Source organism: Gymnodraco acuticeps, unplaced genomic scaffold (genome assembly GCF_902827175.1).
Source record: "Gymnodraco acuticeps unplaced genomic scaffold, fGymAcu1.1, whole genome shotgun sequence".
Lineage (NCBI taxonomy): Eukaryota > Metazoa > Chordata > Actinopteri > Perciformes > Bathydraconidae > Gymnodraco > Gymnodraco acuticeps.
The window spans coordinates 90,685-104,585 of NW_022990915.1; the positions used below are offsets into that span (position 1 = coordinate 90,685).

General features: G+C 41.1%; 1 protein-coding gene across 12 annotated transcripts in view; it reads left to right on the forward strand.

Annotated features, from left to right (window-relative positions):
• The window catches only part of nin (ninein (GSK3B interacting protein)), a 49,449-nt gene that overhangs the window by 14,427 nt on the left and 21,121 nt on the right, over positions 1-13,901 (forward strand). For all 12 annotated transcript variants that reach the window (XR_004570775.1, XR_004570774.1, XR_004570777.1 and 9 more), the window contains exons 5-13: positions 5,464-5,509; positions 6,573-6,751; positions 7,505-7,651; positions 8,161-8,325; positions 8,677-8,813; positions 10,215-10,355; positions 10,588-10,762; positions 10,842-10,952; positions 11,104-11,193. Coding sequence is in view for 9 of the 12 variants with exons in the window: in XM_034233949.1 (XP_034089840.1) it covers positions 5,464-5,509; positions 6,573-6,751; positions 7,505-7,651; positions 8,161-8,325; positions 8,677-8,813; positions 10,215-10,355; positions 10,588-10,762; positions 10,842-10,952; positions 11,104-11,193 (1,191 nt within the window). In the remaining 3 variants the exon portion in view is untranslated. The remainder of the gene's footprint in view (positions 1-5,463; positions 5,510-6,572; positions 6,752-7,504; positions 7,652-8,160; positions 8,326-8,676; positions 8,814-10,214; positions 10,356-10,587; positions 10,763-10,841; positions 10,953-11,103; positions 11,194-13,901) is intronic.

Consider the following 13,901-nt stretch of genomic DNA (forward strand, 5'->3'; position numbering starts at 1 on the left):
TCACTGGGCCCAGAAAGACTTTTTCCCCATTGACTAACATGGGGAAAGAAACGTCTGTAAATCAGCGGATAATTTCTTTTAAACTAAATTAACGACCCAGTAGGAACTATTTTATAGCCCTTATTAGAATCATTCGGCCCTTAAAGTTGTAAAATGCACTAAAAGCCGAATCTAGATTTATTTTCTCTCTCTATTCATTCTAGTGAGCCGAGAGTGGGATCTCGGTGGGCGGGGCTTAAGGGGCGCATGCTCTGTGAGCGCACGTACGAGTTCCTCTGCTCTGACAGGCATGATGGGTAATCTGTGACGTTTCGCTCTCTCAAAAGTTGGGCCATTTTGCCTTCATGCGCCAATGAGCAGCTCTCATAGGAAAGAACGAGACCCCGCCTCCGACGCTGTATCCAGTTCTTATTATACATCCATGATAACAACTAGTTCCCCGAACAGTGTGCGTACTCCGTCTTATATGCAAGAGAGAGTGTTTCACACTCAGAATGAAGGCACACACTGGTTCAAACTATGTCTTCTTTGTTGAGGATAACGGCTGTCCTTGAGCGCCAGGAAATAATGTGTTTATCTTCTCAGAGGACGAACATTATCTTCAGATCTCAGACACACACATTCTGCATTCTTACGATGATCTCATGCAGTCATAAACGCTGCACTTTCTGTCTTTACGATTCGTTTAAACAGTTTTTTCCCAACATGCTACAAATGGGAAAATCTTTTTTTTAAACTTCTCCAAAAGCATTTTTAAATCAGTATTTTTCTTGAGTTAGCGTTCCCTTTTCAACACCTTATTTATATAAATGCGAATGATGTTAGTAAATGTTGAAATGTACATAACTAGATAGAAAATAATGAAATCTTCTTTGACCTTATCCAGAAAGAACCCAAGTCAATTTGCACACATGCAAAATATTTTAAAAGGTACAAAATAAACAAGTGTCTTTCCGTTGCACATTTTCTCTATTATTGAAACCATTTCCATTTCCACACTGACCTTCGTGCCATCACTAAAGCTCTTTGTGCTTTCTGTCAGACGCCCCCCCCCCCCTCCTCCTCCACCTGGCCTGATTTAAAACCATGTCTGAACTCATAAACAGCTGATTAACACAAGAGAAAATCAGCCTGCAGGGGGTTTCTGATGTGGTCACTTTTCTCACATTTATCCTATTTTGGGTTATTTAAAGGTCCCCTATTATACTGTTTTTCATCAATATATTATAGGTCTCAGATATATATACAAAACATGTCTCACCAAACAGATCATTGTAGCATTACCCATAATCCCCTCTGTTTCAGCCCTGTTTCCAAAGTGCTGATTCTCTGTCTGTTACTTTAGATGAAAATAAGGAGCCCCTCCCCACGCCCCTCTGAGAGACATTTGGTTACAAAGAACTCAATGGTGCTCTAGGAGGAGATTCAGGTGATAAGGGGGGGGGGGGGTTACCTTGGTTGGTGATTGGCTAATGGTTACACAAGACAATACATCGTTATGACATCATAGAGTGGCCAAAATCTGAACAGCTCATTTTCAGACAGGTTTTTATAGAAATGGATCAAATCAAATCAAATCAAGTTTTATTTATATAGCACATTTATAAACGATTTTTGGTCGAGCCAAAGTGCTGTACATATAATAAAAATAGCCTACAGTAGAGACACTTTACAGCTAATACAACAGCACAGATTGTTCAGAATATCAGTATGAGAAAAACGACACCCTCTGTCCTTAGACCCTCACATCGTACAAGAGAAAGAGAAAACCCACAGATCAGGACAAAAAGAGAGAGAATCTTTGTTCCTGAAACTTTCAGAGTCTCTTTCCACAGAGGGGACACATGTTGATGTAGAAGAGACATGAAGAAGAGGGGACACATGTTGATGTAGAAGAGACATGAAGAAGAGGGGACACATGTTGATGTAGAAGAGACATGAAGAAGAGGGGACACATGTTGATGTAGAAGAGACATGAAGAAGAGGGGACACATGTTGATGTAGAAGAGAGATGAAGAAGAGGGGACACATGTTGATGTAGAAGAGACATGAAGAAGAGGGGACACATGTTGATGTAGAAGAGACATGAAGAAGAGGGGACACATGTTGATGTAGAAGAGACATGAAGAAGAGGGGACACATGTTGATGTAGAAGAGACATGAAGAAGAGGGGACACATGTTGATGTAGAAGAGAGATGAAGAAGAGGGGACACATGTTGATGTAGAAGAGACATGAAGAAGAGGGGACACATGTTGATGTAGAAGAGACATGAAGAAGAGGGGACACATGTTGATGTAGAAGAGACATGAAGAAGAGGGGACACATGTTGATGTAGAAGAGAGATGAAGAAGAGGGGACACATGTTGATGTAGAAGAGACATGAAGAAGAGGGGACACATGTTGATGTAGAAGAGACATGAAGAAGAGGGGACACATGTTGATGTAGAAGAGAGATGAAGAAGAGGGGACACATGTTGATGTAGAAGAGGACATGAAGAAGAGGGGACACATGTTGATGTAGAAGAGAGATGAAGAAGAGGGGACCACATGTTGATGTAGAAGAGAGATGAAGAAGAGGGGACACATGTTGATGTAGAAGAGACATGAAGAAGAGGGGACACATGTTGATGTAGAAGAGACATGAAGAAGAGGGGACACATGTTGATGAAGAGGGGACACATGTTGATGAAGAGGAGACATGAAGAAGAGGGGACACATGTTGATGAAGAGGAGACATGAAGAAGAGGGGACACATGTTGATGTAGAAGAGACATGAAGAAGAGGGGACACATGTTGATGTAGAAGAGACATGAAGAAGAGGGGACACATGTTGATTTAGAAGAGACATGAAGAAGAGGGGACACATGTTGATGTAGAAGAGACATGAAGAAGAGGGGACACATGTTGATGTAGAAGAGACATGAAGAAGAGGGGACACATGTTGATGTAGAAGAGACATGAAGAGAGGGGACACATGTTGATGTAGAAGAGACATGAAGAAGAGGAGACACATGTTGATGTAGAAGAGACATGAAGAAGAGGGGACACATGTTGATGTAGAAGAGACATGAAGAGGGGACACATGTTGATGTAGAAGAGACATGAAGAAGAGGGACACATGTTGATGTAGAAGAGACATGAAGAAGAGGGGACACATGTTGATGTAGAAGAGACATGAAGAAGAGGGGACACATGTTGATGTAGAAGAGACATGAAGAAGAGGGGACACATGTGATGTAGAAGGACATGAAGAAGAGGGACACATGTTGATGTAGAAGAACATGAAGAAGAGGGGAACATGTTTGATGTAGAAGAGAGTATGAAGAAGAGGGGACACATGTTTGATGTAGAAGAGACATGAAGAAGAGGGGACACATGTTGATGTAGAAGAGACATGAAGAAGAGGGGACACATGTTGATGTAGAGAGACATGAAGAAGAGGGGACATATGTTGATGTAGAAGAGACATGAAGAAGAGGGGACACATGTTGATGTAGAAGAGACATGAAGAAGAGGGGACACATGTTGATGAAGAGGGGACACATGTTTGATGAAGAGGAGACATGAAGAAGAGGGGACACATGTTGATGAAGAGGAGACATGAAGAAGAGGGGACACATGTTTGATGTAGAAGAGACGTGAAGAAGAGGGGGACACATGTTGATGTAGAAGAGACATGAAGAAGAGGGGACACATGTTGATGTAGAAGAGACGTGAAGAAGAGGGGACACATGTTGATGTAGAAGAGACATGAAGAAGAGGGGACACATGTTGATGTAGAAGAGACATGAAGAAGAGGGGACACATGTTGATGTAGAAGAGACATGAAGAAGAGGGGACACATGTTGATGTAGAAGAGACATGAAGAAGAGGGGACACATGTTGATGTAGAAGAGACATGAAGAAGAGGGGACACATGTTGATAGAAGAAGAGAACATGAAGAAGAGGGGACACATGTTGATGTAGAAGAGACATGAAGAAGAGGGGACACATGTTGATGTAGAAGAGACATGAAGAAGAGGGGACACATGTTGATGTAGAAGAGACATGAAGAAGAGGGGACACATGTTGATGTAGAAGAGACAGGAAGAAGAGGGGACACATGTTGATGTAGAAGAGACATGAAGAAGAGGGGACACATGTTGATGTAGAAGAGACATGAAGAAGAGGGGACACATGTTGATGTAGAAGAGACATGAAGAAGAGGGGACACATGTTGATGTAGAAGAGACATGAAGAAGAGGGGACACATGTTGATGTAGAAGAGACATGAAGAGGGGACACATGTTGATGTAGAAGAGACATGACATGAAGAAGAGGAGACACATGTGATGTAGAAGAGACATGAAGAAGAGGGGACACATGTTGATGTAGAAGAGACATGAAGAGGGGACACATGTTGATGTAGAAGAGACATGAAGAAGAGGGGACACATGTTGATGTACGAAGAGACATGAAGAAGAGGGGGACACATGTTGATGTAGAAGAGACATGAAGAAGAGGGGACACATGTTTGATGTAGAAGAGACATGAAGAAGAGGGGACACATGTTGATGTAGAAGAGACATGAAGAAGAGGGGACACATGTTGATGTAGAAGAGACATGAAGAAGAGGGGACACATGTTGATGTAGAAGAGACATGAAGAAGAGGGGACACATGTTGATTGTAGAAGAGACATGAAGAAGAGGGGACACATGTTGATGTAGAAGAGACATGAAGAAGAGGGGACACATGTTGATGTAGAAGAGACATGAAGAAGAGGGGACACATGTTGATGAAGAAGAGACATGAAGAAGAGGGGACACATGTTGATTTAGAAAAGACATGAAAAAGTGGATTTTGTAGAATAGGTGACCTTTAAAACAGAGTTTACGGGAAAACAAGTTGACGTCCGTTGAATGAAAATCTTTGTGGTTAGAATGTCCGGTGAAAATATTTCCCCCGCAGCACAATTTGAAGTGAATAAAAAAATAAGCTAAATAAATGCTTAGGTTATTTGATTTCTTTGAATTGGCAGCTGCGTAGAAATGCATAGAAAGTAGCCGGAATATGTTTTGGTTCATTTGTATTTTATTTTTAAGGGTTTCAAAGTATATATATTATAAAGGCCTATAGCGAAAAGGAAATTGAGACAGCCATGCTTAATTGCATTTGAGTTTCATTTTAAGTATATGAGGCCTAAAGCGTTATATTTGTTTCTTTAAAAAACGTTATTATTTTAGTTTTTAATTCAATTAAATCTACTTTCCTTGATGATGTCATTCTTTATAAAGCCTTTTAATTAATAGTTTTTATCCTCAATATTCCACACGGATCATACTTTCTTCATTTTTCCCGGGACTTTTAAATCTTCCCGGACTCAGTAACCGTACATTTCTATTGGCAACACTGATTCAAATTATTATTTGTATTATTTGTGATATTAATCTACATTCTTCCGTGTTTTTCTCTGTTCAAGCGCTGGAACGCTCATGATACCAGCACAGAGGAGTTCGAGGCTGAAGGTACGTTTTATAGTTCAGTCATTTATTAAACTTCCCTCTACGGATATTTGTATTGTATAACGTTTTGGGCCGTGGATCTGTTAGCCTAGCATTCAGGATATTATTACTTAAACCAGGAATATTAAACAAAAAACAGACACACTGTTGATCGAAGTTAAAGATTATATTGTTGTTGTATAAGAGACACAAATCTTGCAGCAAGTCAGCAAAGAGTATGTGTTTTGAAGATTAATAAAACCTTCCAGATGTTATACTTTCTTTCCCCCAAAGTTAACATTTACTTGGTTGTCCCTGGAGCTTCAGACCATCCATGTTTACATGTCATCCTTTAGCAATCTTCAGCAGGAAACATACTGAAAAACAATCTATAAACAGGTTATTATATGATAGATGGATGGGTAAATTGATAGATGGATGGATAGGTAGATAGATACTTTATTGATCCCAATTTGGGAAATGTTTGCGTTGCAGCAGCATAAAAAACAAGGCAATGTATATAAGAGAAATTAAGACACAAGAAAATAAACAGTCCAAAAATATTTCAGAAATAGCATTAAAAAAGAAATATATATACATGTGGAAAATATATGGAAATACAAATGTCCAGTAACAAATATAATGTAATGCAGGATATTATTGTGCAAGAAATGGATTATTCAATATGAAATTGAATATATATGTAAAATGAACAGTGTTAATATGGAATGCCGTTTAAGCCAAAATTAAATAAATAAATTCATAAATAATTAAATAAATACATATATAAATAAATATGCCTATGAAATAAATAAATAAATATGGTTATGAAATAAATAAACGTGGCATTATGAAATAAAAGTCCCATGAAATAAATAAATGTGTATTTAAATGTATATATATTTATTGCCTCATTTATTTATTTCAGAATTTATTTCATAACCATATTGTCCATATGTAAAGTCCAGTTATTCAGAGAAGCTATGGAGAGTTCTCTTCCAGCCAGAGAAGATTTGTTGTACAAAGTATCTGTCCTTGTGACCATATCCACAGTAAAGATGATTTCTCCCCTGGTTCCTGTGTGCAGGTCAAATGCAGCTCTGGAACCCCGACGACCCCATCACCCTCCGGGGGTCGGGGGTCCCCCTACTCCCCCCTGCTGTGCAGGAGAGGCTGCAGGACGCTTGCCATCAGCTGCTGGTCAGCTGGGACGGCTCTGCAGACCACTCCCAGCTGATGGAGCTCTGCCAACACCTCGGACTGGAGGTGAGGCGCAGATATTGATATTTTTATCATTTTGAAATCACACAGAACTTTAATAGAATAGAATAGAATGGGAGGGATGAAACCCTCTTTAATGGTCACACATGCAGAGCAGTGAAATGTGTTCTCTGCTTTTAACCCATCCTAGTACCAGGAGTCTAGTACTAGGAGCTATTGTACAGCGCCCGGGGAGCAATGGGAGTGAGGGTGGAAGGGGGGTGTCCGGTGCCTTGCTCAAGGGCACCACGGCAGGGCAGGAGGTGAACTGGGACCTCTCCAAGTAGCAGTCCACACTCCATATTTAGGTCTGGTCGGGGACTTGAACCAGCGACCCTACGGCTCACAGTCCAAGCCCTTACTGACTGAGCCACTGCCGGACATTTTGTCGTAGTAGCACAATCAAAACGTTAATGTTCTAAATTAATGATTATAATAATTCATTTATCTTTAAATAGCCATGTAGAGAATCAGACATTTGGATTTCCTAACACGAGCTCCATTTTATATTGAAATCAAATGAGACAAATAAAATAAATACAAAATATTGATATAAACATTAATTTTACTGTAAAGTAAGAATGTACAATAAGACAAATAAAATAAACATATTTATATTAAAATAATAATAAGGATAGCAATACAATGATTTAAAACAGAAGGTTTGTTTTTTATAACTATTTTTTCAATGATGAAACACCTGCACCTGGTCTCTCTAGCAAACATTTCTCCCTCACCAAACACCTGTGTATTCTCCAGATAAACGTGGACGTCTTCCAGAGTCTGACGGGTGACGGAGAGATGAACGTTCAGGAGTTTGTCTCCCGGGTTTTAAATCAGAACAAACCTCCGACACCGTCCGCCTCCACGCCGTACAGGCAACTCAAACGCCTCCACTCCACACAGGTGAACATGCTCAGGGTTAATGATGTCAGCTATTTAGACTAATGCCTGAATCATACTACGTCAACTTCTTCACTAAAAGTCTGGTCCGTTTGGTCCTGAGCATTTAGTCAGAGCATTTCAGTCTAACTATGTTCAACAAAAAACAATATTTATTTTAGTCAATTCAAATAGTTTTAGACGTCAGATTTTATTTAAAATGTCATGTGGATTCTGTTATCGTTGTTACATTTAGCTTCAAGAAGTTTCTGCAAGTCCTCCTGCAGCTGTAGTCCTCATTAGTTTGAAATAAATAACAATTAGTGGTTATTTTAGCTGACTTTGCAGTTGTGATATGATTTGCAATATTAGCGATTTTATTAAATATAGTCATCATGCATAAAACAACATATTTTTCCTTTTTTAGTTTCCCGGTAATAGAGACATTAAGAGCTACATCTCAGGTTGCATTTTCTGTAGATTACCTCTCTGTTTTCTGTATTAAAACCCGTTATATCCCCCCCCCCGTGCAGCCGTTTGATGAGGGCGGGCGTCGCACAGCGTCCTGTCCGCTGAGCAGCTCCATCGGCCTGCGTCTGTTCTCCAGCCTGGACGACGGGAGCGGCTTCACGGCGGTGGAGAGCCTGCTGGACGCCTGGATGGAGGAGGGCGTGGAGAACAGCCTGGAGATCCTGCAGGTACATTACTCTGATTATTAGTTTTACTTTGACCTGATGTCAAAAAGATACGGAATGAATAATCTTGATTTTGGCTTGAACCTTTGCGAAATTAATGTTTTGAAATACTTCGTTTTCTCTAAAGCAAATGTTAAATTGTTATTTGATTTTTTTCTTTTTTGGAAATGAGATTTTTCACAATTGTAGGTTTATTCTTTCTTTTGTTTTTTTATAATTACTTTGTCTTATTCTGAAAAATGTTTCTTTATGTGAAAATATAACCAATCATTTTACTAAATATTTACAAAAAGGAACAAATATTATTGTTATTTCTTTGTTATTATTAATGTGATGTTGTTGTTGTTATTGCAGGCTCTGAACTTCGGTCTGGACGGGCGTCTGAGCCTCAGCGATCTGACTCTGGCTCTGGAGAACGAGCTCCTCGTCACCAAGAACGGGATCCACCAGGCGGCGCTCGCCAGCTTCAGATCTGAGATCAGACATCTGCTGTGAGTACAAAGTCTTAAAGGTCACCTATTATGCAAAATCCACTTTCTCATGTCTTTTCTACATCAACATTCAAAGAAATCAAATAACATAAGCATTTATTTAGCTTATTTTTTTATTCACTTCAAATTGTGCTGCGGGGGAAATATTTTCACCGGACATTATAACCTCAAAGATTTTCATTCAACGGACGTCAACTTGTTTTCCCGTAAACTCTGATTTAAAGGTCACCTATTCTGCAAAATCCACTTTTTCATGTCTCTTCTACATCAACATGTGTCCCCTCTTCTTCATGTCTCTTCTACATCAACATGTGTCCCCTCTTCTTCATGTCTCTTCTACATCAACATGTGTCCCCTCTTCTTCATGTCTCTTCTACATCAACATGTGTCCCTTCTTCTTCATGTCTCTTCTACATCAACATGTGTCCCCTCTTCTTCATGTCTCTTCTACATCAACATGTGTCCCCCTCTTCTTCATGTCTCTTCTACATCAACATGTGTCCCCTCTTCTTCATGTCTCTTCTACATCAACATGTGTCCCCTCTTCTTCATGTCTCTTCTACATCAACATGTGTCCCCTCTTCTTCATGTCTCTTCTACATCAACATGTGTCCCCTCTTCTTCATGTCTCTCTACATCAGCATGTGTCCCTTCTTCTTCATGTCTCTTCTACATCAACATGTGTCCCCTCTTCTTCATGTCTCTTCTACATCAACATGTGTCTCCTCTTCTTCATGTCTCTTCTACATCAACATGTGTCCTCTCTTCTTCATGTCTCTTCTACATCAACATGTGTCTCCTCTTCTTCATGTCTCTTCTACATCAACATGTGTCCCCTCTTCTTCATGTCTCTTCTACATCAACATGTGTCCCCTTTGTGGAAAGAGACTCTGAAAGTTTCAGGAACAAAGATTCTCTCTCTTTTTGATCCATTTCTATAAAAACCTGTCTGAAAATGAGCTGATCAGATTTTGGCCACTTTGTGATGTCATAACGATGTGTAACCATTAGCCAATCACCAACCAAGGTAACCCCCCCCCCCCCCCCCACCTTATCACCTGAACCTCCTCCTAGAGCACCATTGAGTTCTTTGTAACCAAATGTCTCTCAGAGGGGCGTGGGGAGGGGCTCCTTATTTTCATCTAAAGTAACAGACAAAGAATCAGCACTTTGGAAACAGGGCTGAAACAGAGGGGATTATGGGTAATGCTGCAATGACCTGTTTGGTGTTTGGAGCCAAACACTTCAGAGACATGTTTGTATCTGAGAGCTATAATATATTGATGAAAAACAGTATAATAGGGGACCTTTCATTTATATTGAATAAATAGATTTGGAACCGTTTGAAAGCTGCAGGAGTAGGATGTGTAATCATGAGTTAATTGTTGTTTTTATTCTCAGAGAGCGTGTGGACAGGGAGCTCGGGGAGAAGGGCAGGATTCGTTCTGATCTGGAGAAAACCGAGAAACTAAAAGCTCAACTCGCTGTCGAGGTGGATGAGAGACACGCTGCTATAGAGCAAACCAACAACCAAAACCTCAGGTATTTAACTCATTTTAACATCGGACATAGAGGTCTTGTTGAAGTTGAGTATTACACGACATATGGGGCTTTTTAAAATGGAAGCAAATAAACCAAGAAGCCCTATTTTTATTTGCTTAAACCACAATAACTTAATGCTTACCTCAAAGGCTTTGACTCCATCCTCCTCCTACATGTGTCACAGTCAGTGTTGTGGTGTGTTGAGTATTTGTGTTGCACGTTCTGTGTGCAGGAAGCTGGAGCAGGATCACAGGGAGAAGCTGAGTGTGGTGCGCTCAGATCTGATGAAGGACATGGAGCTGATGCAGCAGCAGAGCGATCAGAAGAGAGAGACCCTGGAGGCCGAGCTGGAGAAGATCAGGGAGGACGAGTCCTTCCTCAGAGACCACCTCTCCATCTCCCTCCAGGTACACACACACTTTCTCTGTGGATATAGTACAAGGTGGTTTCTCCACACAGAATGTCTAATGTCTCTTATTATTACAGGAAAACAGACGCCTTGAAATGGAGCTGCTGGACAGCACCGACCACCTGGTGGCGGCTCAGAGTCAGAACACTAAACTGCAGACTAACCTGGAAAACATGAGGAAAGAAAAGGTATAATAGACAGTTCAATGGGTCTACAATTCCAAAACAGTCTAATTTGGTTTGTGCCTTTTTTCTGCTTGCTTTTGTTTGTGTCTTCTTTTTATTTTATGGTTCATGTGCAAACAAACTAATAACGTGTAAATGATTTTGTCTTCTTCAGTTTGGAGACTTGGACCCCGGCAGCGCAGACTTCTTACTCCAAGAGGAACGAATCAAAGAATTACACAGCAGCTACGGAGCTCACTATAGGGTAACTACACAGTGTCTACATCTCTAACAACGTCCACCTTTTTCAACTGCATGGACATTTTATGCTGGGGCTTTTTTATGTAAAAAGATACAGATAGAAGACACCAATCACAGTCAAAACCCATTATAACACAATGTAAAGACAACTATTTACAACATTATAAAGAAGAAACTAAAAGCCAAAGTAGATTAGAATGTTACCTGGCTCTAAACAGAGATTATGAGCTGGCTGAATATCTCTCTACTGTCAGAGATAGAAAGCAGAGGCAGATCCTAACCAAGCACAGGCTCAGTGACCACAACCAGGCAACAGGAAGACACAAAAGATCCTGGCAACCAAAAGAAAACAGCATATGTGGTCACTGTATGACAGGTGAGACTGAGACAGAGATGTACTTCCTCCTAAAGTGCCAAACATTCAAAGACATAAGGGACATTTACTGTAACAAGTTGAACTCTGTAATCCCAGGTTTCAAGGAGGTTAATGACCTCTCAAGGCTGAAAATACTCCTAGGAGAAGGAGACAAGGCACATCTTGCTGCCCAATATGTATACACATGCCACAACCTGGGGGACTGTGAATGAGACACACACACACACCAGAGTTCCCGTTAGCCGGTAATTACCGGACTACGACCGGTAAAATATGCTGAAGACCGGCAAATCTAAATCTCTCCGGTCAAAGTGTCCGTTCAAAATAATTTCCGTTTAGCGCAATACCACATCAGTTGCGCAACTTGCTCCATTTATGTGACAGACAAGAAGAGTATGTGACAGACAAGAATAGTCAATTCTAATGTCTAACACGTAATGTGGAGAAAGAGATGTCCTGTATGGGTTGATTGTGCGTTGATCTGTTGGTAATGCCTCGGGGTTCCGGTGGGCATGTAAACAAATGCATAATGCTGCGCTATACTTTGCGGCCTCACCCGGTTGCATAGCGATGCTTATTGTTTAGGTGTCTTTTAATAAGCAGGTAGTCATATCATTAGCTAGAACTAGCTGGATCTGATCGATATGGACATAAACGCGAGTGAAGTCTAATCTGATGGGAGAGAGAGATCAGCTGCTGCTGACGAGTCGACACGCAGCTCTGCATGATCACATGCAGCGTGAGCGGACAAAACACACACCAGGTTAGAATATCACACGTAGCCTAGCTATTTTAATGACCTCTCAAACTACCTGAACTAGTTATAGATATGTTTAGTTTTACTGTCGGGTCACTCATTACTGATCCGCGAGCTGCATGATACTGACGGGCTGACAGGAGAGGGAGAGCGCTCCGTTTATTATTCCAGTGTTATTATAAATTACTGTACACTTTTGAATAATGTAGTTAATCTACTAGGCCTATAATTAGTTTGTTTAATATCGAATCATATCAATTTGTTTTAAAGCACAATAAATAACAAAGAAGACCTTTGACCGGCACTTTTCTCATTTTGTCCAGAAGATTTAAACTTTAACGGACATGTTGACCGGCGAAGAAATATTCTAACGGGAACTCTTGACACACACACACACGATCACGCACCCAAAGAAACACAAACACACACACACACACACACACACACACACACACACACGTGTTGAAGTGTGTGTATTAGTGTTGCACGATGTACCGATAATTGAAAGGTACCGCGATACCCTGCCGTTAAAAACGTTACGATTCCTCCGTTTCATTAGTATCGGTACTTTAAAGGCCCTGACACACCAGGCCGATTTCGGCTGTTTTCGTAAGTCGGGAGACGAAGCGTGTCCTGTCGCCCAAACTCAATTTGGTGTGTCCCGCACCGTCGACCGTGACACGCCTTATTTGGACTGCCAGACCCGATGCATGGCCGATTCAACATGTTGAATCGGCCATGCATCGGGTCTGGCAGTCGGACCAAACAATCACTCTGATTGGCTGTTCAGCTAGCGAATCAGTGCATGAGAAGCGAAACGGAAGTGAGGGACGTAAACAAACGATTTAAGAAGGCACATACAGACTGATATTCATTTCCATCTCATCATGGCGATCTGGAATGACGCAAACGAAGACCTGCTCATCACATTGATCCAGGAGAGGCCAGCTCTGTACGACATCACAGAGAAAAGGTACTCGAACCGAGTAGTGAAAACCGGACTCTGGCGAGAGATTGAAACGCAACTTGGTTTCTCGGGTAAGATTATCTTTTTCATCAATTGAGCTCTTTAGCAGATATTGTTGGCTTTTTATTGTTTGCCAGCGTACAGTGACGTTAACGTGAAATGTAATTTGTTATTTCAACCTTGTGTTTTGTTGTTATCTTGTTGCTAGCTGTGCAGTTTGGCACTGCATATAGATATGAATTGGACATGCTAACTAGCCACAATGCTTACATCGTTTATTTGTGTGCTTCAGAGAAAGAGCTGAGGAAGAAGTGGGATTCTCTGCGAACCCAGTACACCCGGTACAGGAGACTTGCCCCTTCGGGTTGTTGTGGAGCACCAAAGGCGGGCAGACAGCAGTGGATCATAACCAGGCTGCAGTTTGCACACCCTATTTGTTGTTGTTTATATCACGCAGTCTGTTCTTCTTCTCTGTCTTCCGGTTGTTGCCTATTTTTAATGACGAATACACACTACCGCCGCCTGCTGGTAAGGAGAGTTATTGCCACTCACGCACTGAAGTCTTTGCGGTGTGTTCCCGTGCGACACATGGCCAAGACGCAGGAGAACACC